The sequence below is a fragment of the Anguilla anguilla genome, chromosome 1 (genome assembly GCF_013347855.1).
Source record: "Anguilla anguilla isolate fAngAng1 chromosome 1, fAngAng1.pri, whole genome shotgun sequence".
NCBI lineage: Eukaryota > Metazoa > Chordata > Actinopteri > Anguilliformes > Anguillidae > Anguilla > Anguilla anguilla.
The window spans coordinates 68,798,765-68,823,626 of NC_049201.1; the positions used below are offsets into that span (position 1 = coordinate 68,798,765).

Consider the following 24,862-nt stretch of genomic DNA (forward strand, 5'->3'; position numbering starts at 1 on the left):
GATTGATGTTTCGGATTACTTTTTTAAACAATTTCTTAAATTTATTTGCCATCATATATGACAAACTATCAAAACATCGACAATCTGTAGGAGATATCAGAACCCATGCAAAAGCATTGAGGTGAATGCGGAAATACATCTCAATCATCAATTGAGGTTGAACTCTTCTTCCTGATGTAAAATTTTCATTAGCTCTTTATTGACCATCCCTTTGTAGAATACATTTTTTTGAAATATAACATAACAAATATAGTCTAAGGTGTATAGCCAGTAGAAGAAACATTTTACGTATAAAAACAAGAGAAGACACATCTACTGTTCCTAGCAGAACTCAATATATACCCAGATTGAAAAATAATCAGTGAAAATGTTATTTCAAATCACTCTTATTTTGCAATTGGAAGTTGTTAACTTCACTTAAACTGTTTGGCTTCTTCTGTGGCAGGGCAGTAAATCCGAGTCAGACACACTGTGGCATTTTGAGGCAAACTGCTGTGACTGTAGCCTGATAGCAGGAAGCCATGATTTTATGAACAAGCATTAGACACAGGGCTACCGGCCCAGGTATGATCAATCACTGGCATGAAGATATCTGGCACACCAGTGGAAATGCTAATACAGCTAATACCGTTCAAAGTACTGTGTTGTACTGTGTCATATAGGTCACTGTGTCATTTTAGAATGGGTGAATATGGGTATATATTGAATTCACAAGGTGGGGTTGTGTTTACTTTCACAAAAGCTATATACTCTCTAAGGCCTCCTTCCTCCTATTCCACTTATCTGGGTAATTAACACAGAGCACTAGCTGTCATGATCCTGGAAAGCAGGGCAGAGTCATGCAACCTGTTGATCTGTGCTGCATTTATATGGCTACATATTTAATATGTCATCCTGTGTTAGGTATTAAATCATATTCATGTCACCTCCCATTCACCTTCCTAAAAATTCACAAGGTTAATGATTCTTCATATGCTGCCTGTGAGTCACGCTAGGATATAGCAATATGGCACTTTTTTTTTTTTTTTATGTAAAAGCTTCAAGCCACTGGTAAAATCCAGCAAAATCTTGATTAATCTACCAGATTCTGGGCCATAAGTCTTCCTGAGCCTTAAGTCTTCTCCTGTTTTGTCTAGGATGTGATATTTCCCCAACAACCCGTACCCCCCCTCATATATTATTTCCCATGATATGAACCTGCCCTGCTATAAATGTCATGCCTCTAGTGTCCTCTGTGTGTCATAAAAACATACACTGCCCACGCAGCTGCTCAGGATAATGTACGGCTCCTCCCAAAGAATTGCATGCAGAAATGACGGTGCTTTTGGGAGACCAAAATTGAACTTTCATGCACACTATAATGCACACTATATAATGATACTTAAATTTCTGTATCAGGCTTGAAAGCATTTCTGTAAAAAAAGCACTCTTTTCGTAAAATGTGAATTTATTACAGTTATTGTAGGTTATTGTGAAATTAAAATTATCCGCAATTTGCTTTGAAGGCAAATTTCTCTGCAGATTGCACAGGGCTTATTGTATGCAGTAGCGATTATTTATTTCTCTTCTTCTCCTCTGTCCCTTCTCTCCACAGGAGTCACAGGATCAGTTCAAATAGATGAAAATGGCGATCGAGAGATAGATTTTGCCCTGTGGGACATGACTAACAATGAGACCGGCGTCTTCCAGGTACCTGTCAGTGCCCTTGACATTGTGTGACTAATACTGACTGATACACTATTAACAGATAATTCAAAGGGACATTATCTCTCTCTCTCTCTCTCTCTCTCTCTCTCTCACACACACACAGACACACACATAAACACACACACACGCACACAAACACACACACATTCACACACACACACACAGACACACACACACACCCTGAAGACTTGTACTTGAGCATGTATGTGCCTCAGAACCATGTCAGCCTCCTCGCAGGCTAATATCAGAATTAATATTCAATGTCCCCACTTTGGGAAAATTATTATTTTTCTCAGGGCTGGGAAGGCATGAATTACATTCATGGCCACCTATAGAGGGTATTGTCCCCACATGACCAGGTTAAAGCCACATGACTGGTCTCAGGTCTACAATATAATGCGCAACTGATATGCATTCCAGGGTTGTTTAATGTAGTCGGTTGAAAGCCTCCTGACTGGTTATAGAAAGGTCAGCAATCACAGTGCAGGGAGAAGGCTGTTAATTCGCTTCAGTGAACATTGTGTTGTAGGAGCACGGATGCGTTTTATGCCGTTGCCTTTCGAGAGATGGTCCACTTTCGTTATTATTACTGTCCTGTCTCATACGCATATCTATAGCTGCCTTATCCTGACCCACTTCCTTTAAGGTCTGTTGCTACACATGCTCGATTTTGTTCTGTAATACCAGGTGTGTATTTTGCGTCTAGTCTGTTTGCTATGTTGTGTTTCCGTTTCAATGATCAGTTAACCTCTGTTCAGTCAGATACTGTACCTGTACCTTGTCAAGTGGCCTTTGGTGCAGTTCCACTAGCTTTGAACTCCTTAGTCCTTTCTCCCAGGACTTACTACCTATCTTCCCAACATTCATACAGGCAGATCTGTATCCGTCCTAATGTTTGTCCTCCTCCATCCCCCCCCCCCCCCAACCCCCATTTTTCTGTCAGATAGTGTCTGTCTATAACGGCTCCCAGAAGCAGATGGTATCAGTGCCAGGAAAGAAAATCCAGTGGCCGGGGGGATCCGTACCCCGTGATGTGCCATTCTGTGGCTTCAAGAGAGACAACCCGGCCTGCATAACACGTCTGTAGACCCACTGTCTCCCTTTTCTGTTGCCAGCATCTGTAATTGGTGCCACTGTCCGTATTACAGCTATTAACCCTTGGTGTTTCGCTGCCTTTACTGAGCAAATCTGAATAGAGCAAAGCAGCTTTACTTGTCTGTTTCAAAGTCCACATCTTACAAACATTTCTCAAAAGCAAAGGGAACTAACAATTATTTTTTCTCTCTCTGTCATCAGGGACCATCACAATGCACCAAATGGTCTTCATTGTTTTGTTCTTCGTCTTGGTCATTATCGTCACCATCACTGTATTCGTATACAGGTCAGTGTGCCCTGTCCAACAAGTGTTTGTTTTTGTTCTTTCTGCATCCAAAAGGCATCATTTAGATTCTATTAAAACTGTTGAACCCACACCCGCTCTCTCGGGTAAATTATGAAAATTCGCTTGGTTTTGTTGAGCTTTGTGTGTGTGTGTGTGTGTGTGTGTGTGTGTTTATGCTGTTAAATAACATTGATATTTTAACAACTTTAGTTTAAAGATCCAATACTCAAGTAACAAATTAAGATTTAAGAACCGACACAAATTTGTATGCATTTGTAGTTAATTTAAAGACAATAAACTATGATACATTTCTTAAAACTCAAGAAACTCATCTTTCTTATTGCTGGGTATATGACTTTTCCCTGCTGTTCATTTACCGCTCTCTCTCTCTCTCTCTCTCTCTCTCTCTCTCTCTCTCTCACAGGAGGGTGAAGCTGGAGAATGAGCTGGCTGCTCAGCTGTGGAGGGTATCATGGGAGGACATTCAGATGAGTAATCTGGAGAAGGTGCTGCGCAGTGTTGGCAGCAAGCTCACCCTCTCGCTGGTGAGTCTGTGCAAGCCATTACACACACCAGGCAGGAAAACAAAAGTGGGGAACTATGACTTTTATTATCGTTGCTGTTGCTCCTTTATTATAGTTGCAGTTGCTCTGAGCTGTGTAATTCCCTCTTTAATCATTCCTGCACACGGTCACCCGTGTATGACCCTGGTTCAAGGTCAGGCCTAAGCCTCGTCACTACACTACCCAGCTCAATTTAAACTTCTTTTCACATAATTATTCCTTTCAAGAGTAGGTTTTTAGGCATTTTTATTTTTTTCAAAATTCCCAGTCAGCGTTTTAGAACTCCATTGCTTTCAGTTACCAGTCGTGATTGTTACATCAGCATTAGAATGTTCAGTTAGGAACACTCTAATTACATATTTGTGATTTCGAAAGAGACATTGCTGCTGAGTTACTCGAATGTCAATTTTTGGCACATTCAGCTCCACAAAAAATCTAGGTCTATGGCAGTCTTTTGTATCAAGGTGAACTGCATAGTACTCTGGTTAAGTACTTTGGGTCCCCCTTTAATGCTTAATTTTTCAACAATGATAATGTTGGAATATATGTACTGTAAAAAAATAATCTTGAAAATGCATAGTTGCTTGTGCTTCTTCTGCATTCATACCCTGTCCTGTTGACCAGTTAGTCTAACATTCTGAGGTTTCCGTTGTTCTGTATGATGATCTAATGGATTTCATCAACATTTGGAATGGAAGACCTGTTTGCTGAGCTACGAGGGGCAACAGTGTTCTCAACAATAGATCTTGTCTATCACCAAGTGAAGTTGCGTGAGGAGAGTTGTGATATAACCACTTTTATTACACATAATGGATTGTTCCAGTTCTGCCAAGTCCCCTACGGCTTGGCCTTGGCACGTGCAGCTCTTTCAGAAACTGATGCCAACACGGTTAAATGATCTTCAAAGTGTCCAGAGCTGCTTAGATGATGTGATCATTACAGGAAAACTGCTGCTGAGCACGACTGTGACTTACAAGCTGCGCTAACCGCACTACAGCGAGCAGGCCTCAAGCTGAATAAACGCAAGACAAATGCAAATTCAGTTGCTAAAGCCTTCCCTTTCTTGGACATACCATTAAACCCCAAGGTCTGCTGCCAGGTGATGGTCACATTCAGGCCATTCTCAATGCCCCTGCCTCAACTGATCCTACCACGTTCAGATCATTCTTAGGTCTGGCATCCTGGTATTTATGCTTTATACCCAGGGTCAGGGCTGAGGGTGCTTTCACCTGGACTGGCAAAGCTCAGGAGAGCTCCGAGAGACTCAAACAACTCAGTATAGGCAAGATGGGTGCCATTTTGACCCCGCCTTACCTATGCTGGTGACATGCGATTGCGATGCATCAGATTATGGCATAGAGTGCTGTGTTGATACAAATCAATTCTGCCAGTTCCGGTCGAATTTTCATCTCACTCCCTTTCTGCGGGAGAACGTAAACATGCTATCGTAGCGGAGGGAACGCTCACCTGCGTGCGGGCCGTGGAATGATGGTGGACGGCCTGTGGGGCTGCCGCTTCACACTCCACAACGGTCCCACAGGGGCAATAAAAGTAATAGGACAGGCTGGGAAGTGCACAGCAAGATGGTCAGCATGCCTGCTGTGTTCCAGTTACGAACTGCTGTACTGCCCAGGATCTGAGAATGCAACTGCGGCCTATCTTTCACCCCTGCCCTTGTCTTTCAGTGACAGTTCAGACCCTATCACTGGACCTGAATTAGTGGCCCTCCTTTCCACTGAACAGTGTGCAGCGTCCACAGATGAGTTATCTACAAAGTGTGTGGGAATGGTCGCTATGGCTCACACTACAATTTCCAGCCAGCTCTGCCAAGACGAGGACAAAAGGGCAAAGACACATGCAACCCCTCTCTAGCTGGTACCGCCTCCTTCAGTTCCATGGGAGAAACTGGGGCTTGATATAATTGGCCCACTTGAAACTGGGACCTGGGACTTTATTTATGTGATCACCCTGATTGACTAGTATGGCAAGTGGCCAGAAATTGCCTTCACCAGCAATGTCAGTGCAGTCTCCGTCGCTGCCTTCCTTGCTAATGCGTTGAGCCGCTTTGGAACTCCCATGGAAATTGTGACCAGCAATGGTGTACAGCTCACATCCTCAGCATTCAGTGATTCCCTCAAGGACAGGAACATCAAGCATGCACGTATCTCACTGAACTTTCCCCCAAAGCCAATGGAATGCATGAACGGCATCATGTAACCAGACAGCAAGCTTGGAAGATAAGCCATGGAACGCACGTTCTGCATTTTGTTGCCATGCCACACCATACGCTGGGCCTAGTGCTGCACCCAGTGAACCATTGTTCAATCGCAGACTGAGGATGAAACTAGATGTCTTACTACCCCGGAAATCAACCGTGACCAATCGATTCCGTGCTCACTTGGGTGCATGCTCACCAACACATGGTGAAGATTTACACCGAACATACAGCAACAGTATCGGGTTTGAAAGAGGGAAACAAAGTGTGAGTTAAACTTCTCTTTCATGTGAGAAGAGGTGTGCCAAAATTCAGAGATAGGATACCGCCATTGTGGCTTAATGACTTTGGCAACTGAACGGCCTCGTGAAAAGAGTAAAACAAAATCGAAAGAAATTGTTACCTTGTGTGGAAAAAAACTGCAATTGTTTGGTTGTTGAGCTGATTTTGTTTTATGCATAGTAAAATATCCTTTGAAAAATGTATTTATTTAGTGGTGGAGCAAAACACTATTCTGCTTTAGTGTTAGTTAGTTAGTGTTTTACAGAATCTGTAAAAAGGACTGTTTTCTTTTTACATTGTTAGTTACATCATTAGTACTGGTTGTTTGCTTGTGCAATCCACATACATTTATTTTCTCACTCAAACGGAAAATTTTATATTCTGGTGTTATTCTCTACAGTCATCTCATACATATATTATCCTCTAGAGAGTAGTGTAGTTGGAGAACCTGTGATTGTGTAGGAATGTAGAAGAAGTCTTAAGTTATGGAAAGCAGATGGTCTGTTTATGCAGAGCTGCACTCTTACTTAAGTTGGTTAATTGTATCCCCGCTCTTTGTGCTTACATTGGAAACACAACACTTTGCCAACATAATTTGGCAAGTTGAAAGCGAACCAAAACAAACTTGTCAATTCCCAACTGTGTTGAAAAAGAAGAAACTGAACATGCCATTTGTACGACAACATTAAGGACAACAGTTAATCCAGTTTAATCCAGGCTCATCTGTAGCATTTGTAATTCAGTACAGGTATGAACAATCTTATGAAATATAGCTGGACCTACCACACACCAGTGTTCACAGCCTGAGGTCTAAATCCACAAACTAATTTTATGCATATGCAGCTGCGATTTAGCTGAACCCCAGGTTGCCGTTACATTATTCAACTGAACTGGAAATATTTGAATTTCTTTTCCCTGTAGATTAAAGATTGTTTTACATGCAGCTGTGTAACATTCTTTTACATTACATTACATTACATTACATTTATTTGGCATTCTTCAGTACACTGTGATATCCCCCTTCAATGACAATTAAACTGCTAAAGGACGGTCTACAGAGCAAACTGGATTCAGTTGTACCAGTGTAGCAAATCCTTTTGTTAGCTTTCATGTGCATGAACTAATGATGCTAGCCAAGAAACAGCTCATCAGCCAATTGTCCAACTATTTTTGGTCCCCCAAAATGGGCAAACTATATATAAAAGGGGCAGTAATTCCTACTGGGATCACACAGTATGGATGTGAATACACTCATATCAAAACTCTCAGTCTGCAAGTTAACCTCATATTCAGTGTTATTGCTTCATTTCAAATCGAATGTGCTGGAGTGCAAAGCCAAAACAACAAAAATTGTTTCGCTGTCCAAATGCTTACAGACTACCCTGTACCCTGTGAGCCCACTTGGCATGTGTGAAGGCGTTGACCGTGGTCAAGTATCTACTTTAAGTGTCACAGAGGGAGAGGCTTCCCATTCATGCGTCTTTGCTCAGCCATTCAGGTTCGTTTGTCTCTCTGTCCTTCTCTCCACAGAGAGGCTCCAATTACGGCTCTCTCTTGACAGCAGACGGCAACTTCCAGGTATTCACAAAGACAGGCTACTACAAGGTACTCCACTCAATATCCACACCTCGCTTCAAGAGAATTTACCGTGTTGCATTGTAGAGGCAGTTTGCATGCACAGCCACTTCACTGTCGGAGGATTAAAGGAACGGTAGTGGTCTACGTGAGGACAATTTCTGCAGCGAACTGGGTGACTGGAATTCAGCAGAACATGCTGGAAGAAAATGTAAAATGACTCATGGGTTGAATTGTTGTTGCTTTTCAGGGGAACATAGTCGCCATTAAGTACGTCAATAGGAAGCGGATTGAGTTGACCAGGATGGTGCTCTTTGAGCTGAAGCATGTGAGTGTGTGTCTCTTTGATGTCTGAACACTGCACTGTCTGAGCTGCCATTGATTCTGCGGGGTAGAAAAGCACATATGTTGTGCAAGCGTGCGATCAACATCTGCTTTTGTCCAACGCTCGTTGCAACCCCCCTCCCCCCTCCACCCCGCTCAACCCCACTCAACCCTCTTTCTTCGACTCCAGATGCGGGACGTCCAGAACGACCATCTCACTCGCTTCATCGGTGCCTGTATCGACCCTCCAGATATCTGCATCATCAGCGAATACTGCCCCCGTGGCAGCCTGCAGGTGCCTCTTCCTGTTCAAAGCCATAGCGACCACCACAAATCCCTCATTCAGACATCTACAGGCTACATTCTGATGCCAGTACACAGCCACTACACATGGCAGAATTTACATTTTTTTTACAGTCTGTGGCAGAATATGGTTTGATATCAGTATTTTGGGGGCTTCAGATAAGGGATATCAAAGGTACTGTTTGTTAATATTTTACATGCTCTGCATGGTCAACTTTAAGGTTACACTTAAATCAGGAATACTTATATATTTAAAGCATAATTTTCCCATAGAGCGCACATGTTTTAGCCATAATTCCTGAGGAATCTAATGTAGGCACAGGAGAATAGTTAAGAAGGCTGTACGAGGAAGAAATGCATAGTTTCTCACAAATGTATGTTATGATCTGCATGGCAGAGTGATACTTATGTCATTTGGGATGAATTCTTTTGACTAGACTGGGATCTTGCTCAAATGACACATGCTGTTTCCCAGTGGCGGTGTCTCTTCACGCGGTTCTCTCCGAACATCAGCATTTAGCAATTACGCCAAAAAAGGGCCCATTTACTGCACTGTGGAATGGGTAGAGACACAGAGATTTGAAGGGAAGGAATGTGTTTTCGGTTCGTGCCCAGAAAGGTGAGCCCTGACCTCATTCGGTGATGGAGGAGTCCGAGAGCGGCGAGGGCAGGCTGGAGCCTCTAACAGGGCTCTCCTGAGAGGCTACATGAGCCGAACGACGCCGTAGTTTAGAAGCGCGAGGGAGGAATTTCATTAGCGCGCTTGTTTCATTTTAAAGAACCAGGGGACACAGCGGGAGGCTTTGGGAGAGCTTGTTCCCGAGTTTTTTGCGGAGGACAGATTTACGCACCAAACTGTCAGAGTGTGGAGAGGACAGGCCAAAGCCGCGGTCCTTCGCAGACTAGGAGACACCGGGGACGGAGCGTAATTCATGCGTTCTGCCTCGGCTGGGGAGCCCCCTAAGACCGTAAATCTGCGCGTTGCGTAATGTAATTTCATATCTGTGCTGAATATAGCATGAGCTATGGATATTGAATAAAACATGGCATCAGCGTCTGATGAGTGCATTACGATGTGTGTCTGTGGCGTACAGCAGGGCTATAATGTGGGGAAAATATAAAGTTATGTACTGAAGATTCTGTGTGTGTGTGTGTGTGTGTGTGTATGTGTGTGTGCGTGTGTGTGTGTGTGTGTGTGTGTATGTGTGTGTTTATTCAGGATATTATGGAGAATGAGAGCATCACATTGGACTGGATGTTCAGATATTCCCTCATCAATGATATTGTGAAGGTGTGTTTTCTCATTATTTGGTTGTGGGTGTTGGGCTTTGTTTCTGACGTTTTTACACCTGTGCTGTACATTCTTCTATGCAACTACAAATTATTCCCCCGAAATAAAATATTGTGCTCATTATAACCTAAACACAAGAACCCTGGAAGCAAGTAATATACTGTTGATGGATCACAACTGGTAGCAGGTAAGAAGAAATAATTAATTTTTAAAGCATACATGCTAGCAATGGTACCCAAGGCAGAAACTGAAAAATATAAAAGCTCAAATAACAAAAAGTTGGTTGGTCTCTTTATTTCATATCTTCAGAATTGTTTATGTAAAAAAATGTTGCATTGGCCAGGTGGTATTAATTTCAAGAGTATTAGTTTCAAGATTAAAGGCAGCCTGCACTTGCTAAGTCACAGGAAACCACATTAAACTCACCATCAGTACCATTAGCAACACTAGCTAACTTGCAATCCATAGCTTTTGATCTCAAGCAACTGATGTATTTTAACACTGATGTTTTTGAAGGTCAATACAATGGCTTTTTTTGAAAATCACGAGGCTAGCTTTTCACATCCAACTTACAGCATAGCAATTGTATAGGTAACAGAGCATTATCAGTATTTGTAAGTACAGTGGCTTATTTTGAAATTATTCACAATACAAAGCAGTTATAAATCCTTAATAAAATGCTAATAACTACATTGTACTTCATTCTACTAATATGCAAGTACATTGTGGAGTCCATTGTTAAGTCCAACAATAAATAAATAAATATTTGAAAATATGTTATTACAAATAAGTCCAGGACTGTCAGATCTAGAGATTTCACACAAGGTCAGTCTGTCAGTCTTTGCCTTCTTAATCACCCTTCTTTAAATTCCCTGAACTTGTATGATGGTCATATGCTTCAGTATGTCTTTCTGTCCCTCTCTACTTCCTCCTTCCTTGTTCCTCACACAGGGCATGGCCTTCCTTCATAACAGTGTGATAGATTGCCATGGCAACCTGAAGTCCTCTAACTGCGTGGTGGATAGCCGCTTTGTGCTGAAGATCACTGACTATGGGCTGGCCAGCTTTCGCACTGAGGCCGACTCAGAGGACGCGCACGCCTTCTATGCCCGTGAGTTCCAGAGCCTCCTTCCTCCTCCTCCTCCTCCTCCCTTCTCCCGCCACTGTCTGACATTCTCCAGGTCAGACCTAAAACAAGTGCCATCCTTAAACTTTTATTCCCGCTGGTGTTCACTCTCTCTCTCTCTCTCTCTCTCTCTCTCTTTCTCCGTCCATCAGGGAGGCTGTGGTCAGCCCCGGAACTGCTCCGGATGGAGAGCCCACCTCCTGGCGGAACACAAAAGGGTGACATCTACAGCTTTGGAATTATCCTGCAGGAAGTGGCCCTGCGCAGGGGAGCCTTCTACCTGGAGGGGGAGTCACTGAGCCCTAAAGGTCAGACGTACCGACAGAACGGGCAAACAGTGCAGGGCAAAGGCCAAGAGTGAGAGACAGCCAAACCAAAGCCTTTTCGTTAAATTTGCTGTTCCAGTGAATAATGTAGGCCTACCTGCACCACTGTGTCTATCTGTGTTGTGCTACAGTATGTGAGTGGAAAACTATAAGGCCTGGGACTGTGTCAGCATACAGCTCTTTCAGTTCTGATATTATTGTGCAGGTTTGGATAATTATACTGCATCAGTGTATATCAGGAGGGGCAGCAGTGCTCTCTCTCGCTCTCTCTCTCTAGCTCTCCCTCTCTCTGTTTCTCTTTATCTTTCCATTGCCCTTTTCTTCAGTTCACTATGCCTCATTTACCTGTTTGGCAGTAAACCTCATAGGTTGTCAGGATGCGCACATTAAAGTAGCTTCAATAGACTCTCCCTTTCATAGCCCTTATTTGCATTCCAGACACATCCACTGCTGCTTTGCTGAGGCCCACAAAATACTGACATCAAGAGATTTAGTGCTGAATTTCTCTCTCTCATGTCTCTTTTTAAGCATATGCCTTATTGACATAAAATACAAGCCAGAGACTATTACCACAACACTAAACCACATTACATTATGACATATAGCAATGACTTACAACATTTAGGCTTATTTATGGAATTAAAGAGAGAGAAAAAACATGTTTCAAAAAGTGCAGTTCAATGTGGTAACCCCTTTCTTTGTTATTGGCGGGTGCAACGGTAGTTACCTTGGGCTACAGCTGGGAGCTGTGTACTTGACTATCAGATGAATCATATCCATATCTCCAAATGCTTCTGCACCCCTCCCCCAGTCTGAGGAGTTTTTCAGCTTTGGTAACATTGGCCAAATCTGGGATAAAATAATTGATTTTCCTATACATTTTTCCCTTGCGTGGCTGTATCTGGCCTATTATACTGGCCTATACTGTGGTGGAAGCCCTTTTCTGAAGCTCCTGGAGTTCATAGGGTGAGCATAGCCTGTCCTCCCTCAGAGAGCCGGGTTTCATTGACTGTACGTGCTGTCTCAAAGAGGTTGAGCTGCCCACTCCAGTGTGGTGAAAGTGCTGGTGCATTTTCCTGTTCTGTGCTTGAGCACAGGAAATGGGCCCGTGCCCTTCATCTGCAGGTCATCCATCAGCCTGCCTTCCCATCAGGCCACCTGCTCCCCACATACATTTACTCTCTTTCCATAGGGGCAGTTCTCTTATACTGAGTGAACTCTGAGCCCTATGTTTGTATGCCATGGACTCCAAATGAATAAAAAAAGAGTCTCCATAACCTCCATATAACCAGTAAATCCCTAGTTACCCTCATGACGCAGTTGGCAAGCATGGACTGCGGGCTGAATCTTTCCTTCTTTTTCTTTGTACTTTGGGTGGAGTTCAGGTCTTTTATTATCACTGTTTTATTAGTGACAGGGCAGCAGTGTCGGGTGCTGGTCCAGACCTCGTGAACAGACTGTTGTTCGTTTAAAATAGAAATCCTTCGTGAAAATCCTGTCAGTTAAGGAAGGCTGCAGACCAAAGTGTAAATGGACAACATTTAAAACAAAAGCCATGCGCCTTGTAAATATGTCTGCGCTGGAAAATGCTTCCATCTGTGGCTTAAAGAAAGAGCCTTTAAAATGATCTTAGCTTTTTTTACTAAAATGATTCCTTCCTTTACAAACACAGAACCTTCTTTTGCGATGCTGTCCATTCGCAGTGCTGTAGCCGGGCCAGATCGCCACCCTTTGCTACTGCTTTGCCACTACAGATAATTCAGAAAGACCTGAACTCCAGCCAAAGTAAAGGAAAACGGCACATTGCCCTACTGTAATGAATCAGCCCACACGCAGGCCACGCTCACCCATAGGGTTATGAAGGCAGAGTGTTTTTTGAGTGGACACTTGAGATTACACTAGAGAGGGCCTTCAAAAAGAGCGCTGATAATCGGCATTCACAACCACACCCTTATACCCCTTACAGAAACGAAATATATATGGAAATATATAGTAAATAAATGTTTCAGATGTTGAATTGTTTGAAAATGTAATAATAAATATATTTCACAGCAGTGTTTGTAAAAAATGAATTGGCACAGCTGGAAGTGTTGCGCCAATAGTAGCTCATATGTTGTGAATATTTGTAATATATTCATAATATATATTATTTCAGTACATTTCCAGTATTTTTACATTTCTGCGAGCAATTAGCTTACAAACCCAACTGCTGTGGACTTGCAGGCTATTCCCTTTAGAGCAGTTAAATTCAAGCTGTAAGCTTTAGCAACTGTCACAAGACAGATATTATGGTTTGTGAAATTGGAGACCTTGTCATTTTCTTTGGAAGTAATTAGATTAGATTAGATCATTTTATTGTCCTCAATGAGGAAATTCTTTCCAGGGCACGAAAAGGAAAACAAGACTTACAGAGAACAGCTGACATCATAATGTAAGTGCGTCAAATTGAAATGCTGGGAAAACGGGTCATTATCTCCATTCTCCATACTGTTGACATTCCAGCTGTCCAGTCATTTAGCAGCTTGAATCAACAACTGAGGAGCATTTTGGCAGTGAGCATGAAGCATTAAGTGCTATTTTACAGTGCACAAATAGCCTGGATTAATTGTGTTGTTTTTTTGTAACAATCAAGTGAGATTTGATTATTTGAATAAGCAGTGCAGGTAGATTGGAAGCAGCAGTCTCCTTGACTGAGTTGGAAAGATCTTGCACTGCACATGCCGTGCTCTTGAAATCCAAGGTCACAAGAATGACCAACCTTTTTATATTTCCCAATAGAAGGAAACACAGTTCACGGCAGCAACAGTGGTTTCCAAAATTATTGCCACCCTAGATAAAGATGACCAAAAAGGATGTATAATATAATCAACACAGCTAATGCGCTAATGTTGCATGCTCAAAAAAATATTCTTTCATACTAATACAATATATCGGATAAAATGTTTTTTTTTAGCCAGTAATAATTTTATTTTCCAAAATCACAGGTGTCAAAATCATTGCGGGCCCTGTCAGTACTTTAGGAACTCCTACAGTACTTTTATACAGTGTTATTTATTTATTTATTTTTGGTCTTTTTATTTTAAGTGACAATAATTTTAGAGTGTACTGTACATTTTCCTGGGGTTTCTGCCTCATTTCTGAATCACAAAACAGTTTGTGTAACAGTTTCTCTGATGAGAAAAGGAGATTACTGCAGCACATAATCCTTGGTCAGATGCACCCCAACAGTCTTTTTATCAATGGAAATACTGTACTTCAATAATAATAATAATGATCTTCCAAAAAAAAAACGTCTCAGGGCCTGCACAGAGAACCACTTGTCTATGTCCCTGTGAAAGGACTCAGAGGAGTATCTAAGAGAACAAATCCAAAAACCAGACCATTTGAATTTATGTTCAGAAGGCAAGAAATCCTCTAAATGAGGTAAGTGGGAGGCCCTGGGGGCAGACAGACCCACGGCAGTGCAGGGGGACCTGTCTGTCTGCCCAGCCGACCTGCTATTCCCGTCCCTTAACCACATTACCTCCACAGTTGACAGTGGCATATCCTGTTTTCTGTCTCTGTGCTTGACGCCATCAGGTCTTCATAAAATAAAAAAAGGAGTGAGGGGGTTGGTTTTGCATGGATCATCCCTCTTTCATACGGGGACACAGAACATGCACACTTGTGCTCTCTTTTTCTCTCTCTCTCACACACACACGTGCACCTACACACTTGCATACGCACACATGCCCCTACACACACACGCACAAATACACACAGGCCACAATGCCAAAGACATCAGCTTAGAGATAGGCCTTTTGAACATATGTATGTCATTTGTGTGCATGTTTTGGTTCTGATTTAGTGCTTTATGATTATGATTTCTGTGGCTGGTGGAAATTTCATTTCCATGAATGGTCAGATCAATGCAGTGTCCATGGCAATGGGATTATGGAAGTGTTAATGCCCTGTGCTCCTACAGGACAGTCTCAGGCAGATTGAATTTGGACGTCAGCATGCTGGTGGTGAGATGGAGAAGATAAGGGGGAGCACAGGAGGAGGGGAGAGAGTGAGTGCAGGGGAAAGGAAATAATGCACAGAAGCCAGGACAGTGTCCTGCGTTGATACAATTACCATTATGCACTGCCTTTCAACCAGGAGCCTGAAAGCGCTTTATTGTGAAAGTGTGACTGGGGTTATCATTGTCTGTCAATGCACAAACACCCACCTGGGTGATGCAGAGCCTCCATTTTATACCAGAATGTTCTGTACCCATCTGTTGCTGTGGAGAAGCCAGGGCTTATGCAACTAAGTCAAGCAGGGAATGATGAGATGGCCAGGTTGCAAGAGACAGATCTGGAATTCAGATAGAACACCAGGGTTAATACCCCGATATTTTCTGAATGTGCCACTGGATTGTACTACTACAAAAAAACTGGTCTGTTGTGGGTGAGTGGGTTCAGTATGGAGCTTGAGATCAGACTGCAGGAGCCTCATCACACATCGTTTTAGCTCCTGGAACTTCTCTGGTTTTGTCTGGTCCAGGCTATAATAAACACAACGATTAAAAACCACTCCTTGTTATGAATTTTCAATGTCAAAATAAGAAAATACGAATTGGACCGAAATAAAAAAACCGATAGAAAAACCAATGGTGAGTGGATCAGAGGTGGGAAGGTAGCCAGGAGAAGGAGAAGCAGAGGAGCAGAGTGGGAGAAATATAGAGGGAACGAAAGAAATTGATGTACGCAGTTCAGAGGTGCAATGAATTTGTGGGAGTGTGAATGAAAGAGGGCAGCGAAAATGGGTTTTTGTAAAAAGGGGTGAATGGAGAGGTTTTGTTTGAAATTCAAAGGAAACTTATTCTCTTGCTTATATAAAGCTTTTTCGGTGTGCTTTCGTAAAACAATACAGCAGTTATAGGGAGAAATGGATCAAATATAGTGAAACCAAAGTGGAGGGGATGTACAGTACTTCAGAAAGGCCATACAAAAGAATTAAGAAAGTGGACAAGGATCAAGAGAAACCTAGAGAGTTAGGTTAGATTATGACAAGAGATTTTGGTAAAGGAATGGATTGGGAAAGGGAGAACAATAAGCATGTGTTGACAGCATGGGGATAAAAGGAAAATTGCAAAAAGCTGTCATTGGAGACATTGGGCCTCATTCACAAATTAAATTTAAATTGTTCTTACTTTTGTTCTTAAAAATGTTCCTACAAGAATATGAGATTCATGACACATGTGCAGACCTTTGTTTTTGTCCATATCCCAGGTGTATGAGATGATGAATGCTGACTGTAAATTTTATGCGCAATCCTGTTCATGTGATTAACATAAGGAAACCATGCCATGAACATATACAGATAAGAAAAAAAATGATGAATGTTGAAATGTTTTGGGAAACGTTCTTAAATGCAGTTTACGATCAAATGTGATCATATACATGTTTCGTGAATGAGTCCCAGTGATATCTCAGTATTTCTTTTCTATATGCCTTGAGAATGAGTAAAAGTCATTTTTTTCATTTAATGTTGTCATGTTGTCAGTGTTACAGCTACAACAATATATACCCTGCCAAAAAATATCCCAAAAACTCAAATGAGCTTGGCTTTCAGAGGGCATAGAGGTTATATTTACACTGGATCAAACCATGTGTATGCAAACACACTATATGACCAAATGTATCTGGACACCCCTTGGTCTGTGACTGTTTTTCATGGTTTGAGCTAGGCCTCTTATATACAGTAAAGGCTTAATCTTAAAATGTTAATGCTACAGCATACAATCACATTCTAGACAATTTTGTGCTTCCCCAACAGTTTAGGGGAGGTCCTTTCCTGTAAAATCTTTTTTATTTTCACTTCAATATTTTTCATTGTTCTCAACTAACCTGTTGTAGGGCAATTCGCAGAAGTCTTATCAGGAGTAATCTTATGTGATGAAGAGACAGTGCTCAGTTGCAAAACATCTGATTGGAACAGAATTATGTGAATTTTAGGTTCTCCATAATGCACTGTAATCATGTTTTGTATTGTTGGAAAACTTTGGCCTTTGATGGTGGGGTGCTAAAGATCTTGATACCTATGGGTCAGCACCCAGCCAGACACAAACGTTAACTCAGTGTGATATGCTTACAGAGGTTGTGCAAGCAAGATTGTCGTTTTTATACTGTTTTGTCATGATTGTGTCTTTATCTGATAACTTGTCTTTTTGCTTTGATCGTTTTGTATATAAGGGTAAACGTGCAATAGTTCAGGGAGACTCGTCAACAAGATCTCCTGCGCGTATAAGCCATTTACACGTATAGCCGTTTCACCACGCACAATTTGCGCCATTGTATATTGTCATTATTGCTAGACACACACCAAACAACAAACTGCATTCATTTCAGCCTGGTATTTCTCTTTGACTCTTACAGCACACCTAGCATTTTTAAGGTTCTAGGATACACACAGAACTTAGGACATCTGCACCCTACGTAGTCAGTCGCCTGTACACAATTGTATTTATGCAGGCTACACAAACCAAAGACATGTCCACATCTACCAAGTTAGATAGCAATTTTTTGAAATCCATACTACCGGTGGACAGTCTCCTCTGTCTGTGCATGACTGTTAGCACAGAGGAAAGGTTAAAACACTATTTTTGGAGCCAGATAACTGAGATAACATTAAATTAACTTTTTGAGACCTAGGGTGATTTTGACGATTTTTCATTATCCTCACTTTTTTTTTACAGATTAAACAGGTTTATCTAATAAATAACCACTCATGCAACCCCTTATGTTTTTCATAAGGCTTGTCCCGATCAAGAAATGTCAAGGATATGATATCAATTAGTTGGTAGGCCCTATTATTTGAGAAAAATTAATTTTTGCTTGTGAAAAATGCATTCACTTGACTATATCACTTAAGCCAAAAGTGTCAGCTCAAGCATATCATGTTACATTATGAGAATAGGTTGTATGATGTATCACTATCATAGAGTCATGTCAATACAACATACTATTGCTTTATAATGGGTAAAAATATCAATAGAGCACCTGGTGGAAATATGTTCATAGAACTGAAATGGTAAAATAAAACTATTTTCTTTTATTTTGATGATACTGCAACCAATTCAAACAATAATTATGTCTGCTTCAAAAGTGAAAGTGACACGAAATCTGAATGTACCAAACATAGTGTGAGAATAACTGCAGGTTTGGTATTGCCTGTAAAGCAATGGTTCAATAGCTGTAATAGTAAATATCGGTAGAATTTATAAGTAGCTAGTAACGTTCGTATTTTATTACACAAGCAGCATTCTATTAGAATAGTGGCATTCATCGGATTTAGGCCGTCCTCGATTGGGTCAACTGCATGCAAATAAAAATCCACATCCCCAGAAAGTGCACTTTCACATAAAATATGACTTGAACTGCCATTGAAGGCACGTTCTGAAACATAACAGCTATAAGAAAGTAACTTCTCCGTGGTCAGTTTGTGTTTTCAGAAGCTACTACTCATGGTGACGAAACAGTGTAAACAAGCGAAAGGTAGCCGTGGTTTTCAAATGTAGCAATGACTTTAATGTCGGTACATCCGACATACGTGAAAGTCGCAAGTCTCTCCTGCATAACAAAAACAAGAAAATGATCCTACGTTCAGAAATAAGAGAGTTATTCGACGGAGATTAAAGAGAGCAATTTGCGTTCCTCGGCCTCAAAAGGTTAATCCCATTCCAGAAGGAAAGACTACACGCGTTCCTTCGCCACTCAGATACTTCCGCTGTTTGGCGTATCTGAAGGGGTTATTACACTGTGGTGTGTATTTTTGTGCCTGCCATCAATAGGTTCACTCTGATAGTGTTCATCATTAACCATGCATGACGTTAAGTAGATGAAAGACTGCGTAGTATATTGTATGCTTACGCCACTTGGCCTTGCTAAAAACCGGAAGTTTGTAAATGGATTCTCTAATATTCGCCATTGCACATATCAGGCAGTTTTATCAGAACATTGTACCTTGTACCACGCAATCAGTTGTTATTGTTGTGCAAATTTCATGTCTTGCGGCATATCCGTTACCAAGGTTCCAACTGCTGCGTGAATCTTTGTAGAATAAGGGTTGTCCAAAGTTTATTACTGTTTTTGGGCCACAAAGTGCATTTCAGTACATTGTACTATCTCGTTACAGAATGCTAAATGAAGAATGTTAAGCTAACTAGCCTGTAACTCCCTGGATCATCAGCATGACTGGTATGCTTATGTATTGGTAGTAAGCTGCCTTTTTTGGAAAGGCAGCTTACTAAGTGTTCACAGAAATCAATGTCCGCTGATTTTCTTTCTGACTTCGTCAGTCAGAAAGTGGGCTGGTGACTGAGGGATTGTTGGACTTATAGTATTTCTGGAACCAGCCACTGAAAGTTATTTGTGAAAATTTCACAATGAACGTAACAGCCACAATGCTGTTACAGTGGGAACAAGTACATAAGGCCCTGTGGTCATGAATAAGTCCAGTGAAAATTTGGCCTGCAGTCCCTCTCTCTCTCTGCAGGTAACCAGGTGACAGTTGTATGGTGTGATGTGACACCCTGTTCCTCTCCGTGTACCCCACAGAGATTATAGACCGGGTGGCCGTAGGGGAGTGGCCCTACCTGCGCCCCACAATCTGCTCCCAGAGCCACAGCGAGGAGCTGGGCCTGCTGATGCAGCGCTGCTGGGCCGAGGACCCCGCGGAGCGCCCGGAGTTCAGTCAAATCAAGATCCTCCTGCGCAAGCAGAACAGGTCCGTTTTCAAAATGTCACCGTCCTTCCGTCTGTCCGTCTCCTCTCCACAGTCTTCCTCGTGGGGCTTGAGTTCACCAGGTTTTCAGGTAACCTCAGCCAAAGGGTAAAACTGCCAAAATTACAGGACAAAATCCAGACCATTGGTGCTTCTTTATAAAGCTACAATATTGTGTTGTTTATAAGTATCATTGAATATTATTTAGGCTGAGAAGAAAATGGCCTAAATTTACTTTGGAATTTTTTGAATATCTTGAATATATGGCTGTGATCTGCCTTCTGCAAGAGGCCTGCATCCTCCATCATCTGTTGCTTTTGTGACTGAATTCTTCTCTGCCATTCTCTCTCTTTCAATTGCTTTTTTTCCTCCTTCTCTGCCCTCTACCTGTTCGATGTCTACATCAGAGAGAACAGGTCCAACATCCTGGACAACCTGCTGTCCCGCATGGAGCAGTATGCCACCAATCTGGAGGAGCTGGTGGAGGAGCGGACTCAGGCCTACCTGGAGGAGAAGCGCAAGGCCGAGACCTTGCTCTACCAGATCCTACCGCAGTGAGTCCAGTCGTCTACATTTCCCACCTGAGATTATGGCCTAAGGGTTTATTTCAATGGCTGACGACTGCATGCTTACTGGGTTTTGGCTTTTCTTTTGTATTATATATTTATATACATTCAAATTCCATTTAATGTCAGACCCAAGACCAAAAGATAATTAATAAAACAAAACACACAGAGCGCAGAAAAAATTAAGTTTAGGATGAAGAACCAGTATAAACCAGCGGGGATACTCATAATCAATTGATAATTGGCAGCTGCCCCAGATCATTACAGCTAATAGACCGCGACAGGGCACAGGAGTTAACGGCTGTGTGGTCAAGTTATGGAGCATGTCTTCTTCTGTACGGCGCTGCCACGGTGTCAGAACGACACCGGTGCCACAGGGCTGCAATCTCCACTGCCCCCTACAGGCAGTTAACACCAGACACACCCTTCGGTTGCGCTGGTGGACGTCCAGTCGTGACGCTTTAGATCATTGCTGTTCACCCTCACAGCTCGGTGGCGGAGCAGCTGAAGAGGGGCGAGACGGTGCAGGCGGAGGCCTTCGACTCCGTCACCATCTACTTCAGCGACATCGTGGGCTTCACCGCCATCTCCGCCGAGAGCACCCCCATGCAGGTGAGGGACCCCGGGCCGGGTCAGGTGACGCGCACAAGATGGGTGTCCCCTCCTCGTTCCTTTTTCCCTTTTCCCCTGACGCTTCGCTCATTCAAACGCTCCTCATCTTCACTTTAATTCAGTTGGCCCTGTGTTAGCCCTCTGGAGTTCCCCTGCTGTGCTCCTGATAGTCTGCTTGCCTCTCCCCTCCAGGTGGTGACCCTGCTCAATGACCTGTACACCTGCTTTGATGCCATCATCGACAATTTTGATGTTTACAAGGTGAGGTGGGCTGTGATGTCAGTGTTGCGACAGTAATGACACTGCATTTCTCTCGTAGCTTGCCTGTGACTTCAGTGGCATTGCTTCACCTTCTCAATAATCTCAGAATAAAATGGTATTTGATTTAAGCCATATTTGTTTTCGGAATAAGCTTAATCAGCGAAGTAATTAAAAAACGTCTATTACGGAACTCATGTACGTGCCAGAGTGCATGAAGATACGCATGTATGTCTTGAGGCTGAAATGTTAAACTTGTTCAAAGATTTGTATAAATGTATTGCATTGGTGTGTAGTTTGGCAATGATTTACGAAATAGATGTTGAACTTAAATAGAGCTAGGTTTTCAGTGTCTTCCAGTCCTTTGAAGCATCAGTGTAATCAGAAAGGTCTTCAAGGCCTCGCCTTCATCCTGTGCCTCGCTGCCTGCCGCCAGGTGGAGACGATCGGCGACGCCTACATGGTGGTGTCGGGGCTGCCGGTGCGGAACGGGAAGCTGCACGGGCGGGAGGTCGCCCGCATGTCGCTGGCGCTGCTGGACGCCGTGCGCTCCTTCAGGATCCGCCACCGGCCCGACCAGCAGCTCAAGCTGCGGATCGGCATCCACAGCGGTGAGGGGATCCCCGGCGCCGGCACGCGTGCGTTTGCAAGAACACGCTCACAGTCACGCGCGCACACGCTCTCTCATTCTCACACGCGTACGGGCGCAGACGGTGAGGCAAAAGCGCGCACACACACACACACGGGGACACGTTCACACGCTGCGTTGCGCTTCTGTGTTTCAAGGCCCGGTGTGTGCGGGCGTGGTGGGGCTGAAGATGCCGAGGTACTGTCTGTTTGGAGACACCGTCAACACCTCCTCACGCTTGGAATCCACCGGGGAAGGTGAGGCCACCTCTACGCAGAATCACCTTTTATTTCCTCTTTGTTTTTAATCTTCCGCCCTTTCGAACATGTGCATGCTGAGTGCAAATGGCATTAGCGTTAGTGTCTGTTTCTCATACTTTGGGAAGCGCTAGGGTTTCCAAAAGCAGCAGCTTCCCCATATAAATTACACCGGGTACGTTCATCTTAATTAGCTCCAGTAGAGTTGCTGTCCTAGCGCAGTAGCGGCCGGACTGGCAGTGAGGCGCAGTGTCATCTCGTTTCCTCCAGCGCTGAAGATCCACGTGTCGGCAGCCACGCGCGACGTCCTTCAGGAGTTCAACTGCTTCCAGCTGGAGCTGCGGGGAGACGTGGAGATGAAGGGCAAGGGCAAGATGAGAACCTACTGGCTGCTGGGGGAGACCACGAGCAGCGCGTGATGGCCGAGGGCGGAGACGGAGAAGCAGAGGAGACGAGGAGCTGCGGGGGAGCAGACATGCCGTGCGAGAGCCGTGTACCTGCTAGCGCCCCCCTCACAGCCTTCCAACACACAGCACAGTATCCACACCCTCCAGACTGTTTGGGCCTGCTACCAGCTGAAGTGTGTTTTTCAATGTACTGTTTCTCTCCATCGTATTATTCTCATCTTGTTTTTTTCATTAATGACAGGATTCAAATTTTTTTTGTATACAGCATTTTAGTTTCCCGTTGTTCTTCTAGAGTTTAATCTGCCATCGCCCGAGTTCTCTCACCATACTTCTGAGACAAAGGTGGAATTTACAGTTTGTGTACATTGCCATCTGGTGGTCATTTGATGTAACTGTATTTTCATTTGTGCTTTACGTGGACTTGTGTATCCTCAAGCCCCACCTTTTGAACTGTACTTGTACGGGGGCTAAAAGGTGTTTTAGTGTTTCAGTGTGTTCTTTGTCTTTGTTTACAGCAATATCACTATTTTTGTAGTAGTATAATACGATTCGTCCTGTATTTTTGCATTCACTCCATGGGAAAACCCAAAGTAGCCTATATGCCATGTCTTTGATTTACTGTAAGTATAAAGACAACCATGCTATGTACACAACGCAGTGTTTCACAGTTCACAATGCACATGAAATCAATGTTTTATCACTATAGTATTTCTCCTGGCATTCAGACAAATGGCATTCAGCTAATTATTCTCATATAAGAGTAGAATAATGCTCTTCTTCCGTCACATTACTGTGGTCCAGGTTTTTTTTTTTAAAGTACACAAGTGAATTGTACAGTTTTTGTTTTTGGGGTGGTGCCTCCAGACCTATTTTGGGTATTGTCAGCTGTCATAGAAAAGCATTTATATTTCAATTTAACCTTCTCCTGTCATGGAGATTGTTGCCGTGAGCTTTGCTGACATGCTGAGGCATGTCATGAATTATCTGTGATGTCGTGAAAGAGATAGTTTCCTGGGACTCCAGCCTCAGTATAAACTAGAAAGGGCCTGGAAATAGAAACAAACAGTGGGGTGCCAATTTGGAGTTTTTCCCAAATCACTGCGGAATTAGAACCCTTTTCAACAAGACAGATGGAGTAAATTCTGGGATGTAATGCCTAACCCTATAGAGGCAAGGTCAGTCTTGTGCCCATGCAGGTGAGTAAAACACTCCACGGTGGTTAGGGGACTTTTACTGGTCTCTTCAGAGACCTTCTTAGCTCATTTTAATCATTTTTCAAAGGCCAGACAATTAAAACATCGTTTCCACTGTCTGGCCTCTTGTAAAATGCGTGTGACTGTGCCAAGTGTTGTAAGCCCTATGGAATCGCTTTGCTTCCGAGTTTGGCTGTAAGTCTGCAGGCATCAGAGTCTTCATCAGCATCAGTCATTTTTGTGGATGTCTTTGAAGTACTTTTTTTGAAGTAGTAAACACGTGAACGTTCCTGGTATTGAATTCTTGTGTTTTCTGTATTTTTTAGACAGTGGATGTCCTTTCAACACACTTTCAGCAATTGCGTTCAGCACCAGTGAAAAACAGCTCCGAACTCCAGTACTGTAGACTACATTATAGAGTTTTTCCAATATTTTTCTTCTGCCACTGTTTATCACTCATTTTATTTTATTTTTGCTTTGTATGCTGCTCACTTTGGTCAAAGCAGACTGGGTGCATCAGAAGGTCATGTGCTGTCTATTAAGGTTACATGCACACACTTGTCCCGTATAATTATATGCCATCACATTTCTGAACAATTGTAAATTTTAGCTTCCCTTGTTTGACAGTGGCCCAATCAAATTAAAATTTGACATCATAAAAGCACCTAAATTAAGGACACTTAATTTTTTATTAAACATAAAAAGCACAATGATGTTAGCCACTCTGACACTGTTTGACACACGCTTTGGGAGGGGGAATGGTGAAGTTATTAAAGTTTATTTTTCTCACTGTCAGAATGGATGTCTTTTTCTGTCAGCTTAGATGGGGGCTCCTGTGTATTTTCACCTGCAGTCTAACAAAGAGATGAACCCTGAATGGCAAATGGGCTGAACGTGTGTGTTTCTGAAAAGCGACTGCCCATCGGTGAAAATGACCTCCTGCTCATGTTTCAGGCTGTTAACCTGTTAACTGTGGACAGAGTGAACACTGGACTGTGGTCAGCGCTGAGCATTTCGATAGACTTCTGCTGTTTTAGCATGTTATATGAGCAGAAGTGAACGAAGCCTGCTATTGCTCCAGAAATGATGATGTGGAAGAC

The 24,862-nt window shown here is 42.8% G+C and overlaps 1 protein-coding gene across 5 annotated transcripts in view; it reads left to right on the top strand.

The window, feature by feature from the left end:
* npr1b (natriuretic peptide receptor 1b) overlaps window positions 1-24,555 on the top strand; it is a 74,007-nt gene extending 49,452 nt beyond the window's left edge. For 4 of the 5 annotated variants that reach the window (XM_035413161.1, XM_035413170.1, XM_035413147.1 and 1 more), the window contains 17 exons: window positions 1,595-1,689; window positions 2,651-2,786; window positions 3,004-3,088; window positions 3,513-3,633; window positions 7,679-7,753; window positions 7,974-8,051; window positions 8,238-8,342; window positions 9,570-9,641; window positions 10,593-10,752; window positions 10,920-11,075; window positions 19,676-19,844; window positions 20,249-20,395; window positions 20,896-21,019; window positions 21,212-21,280; window positions 21,714-21,888; window positions 22,064-22,162; window positions 22,433-24,555. In XM_035413161.1, coding sequence (XP_035269052.1) covers window positions 1,595-1,689; window positions 2,651-2,786; window positions 3,004-3,088; window positions 3,513-3,633; window positions 7,679-7,753; window positions 7,974-8,051; window positions 8,238-8,342; window positions 9,570-9,641; window positions 10,593-10,752; window positions 10,920-11,075; window positions 19,676-19,844; window positions 20,249-20,395; window positions 20,896-21,019; window positions 21,212-21,280; window positions 21,714-21,888; window positions 22,064-22,162; window positions 22,433-22,581 — 2,015 coding nt within the window. In that variant the 3' untranslated portion in view covers window positions 22,582-24,555. The remainder of the gene's footprint in view (window positions 1-1,594; window positions 1,690-2,650; window positions 2,787-3,003; window positions 3,089-3,512; window positions 3,634-7,678; window positions 7,754-7,973; window positions 8,052-8,237; window positions 8,343-9,569; window positions 9,642-10,592; window positions 10,753-10,919; window positions 11,076-19,675; window positions 19,845-20,248; window positions 20,396-20,895; window positions 21,020-21,211; window positions 21,281-21,713; window positions 21,889-22,063; window positions 22,163-22,432) is intronic. The other variant, XM_035413178.1, reaches the window with a different exon arrangement.
* The last annotated feature ends 307 nt before the right edge of the window (window positions 24,556-24,862 follow it).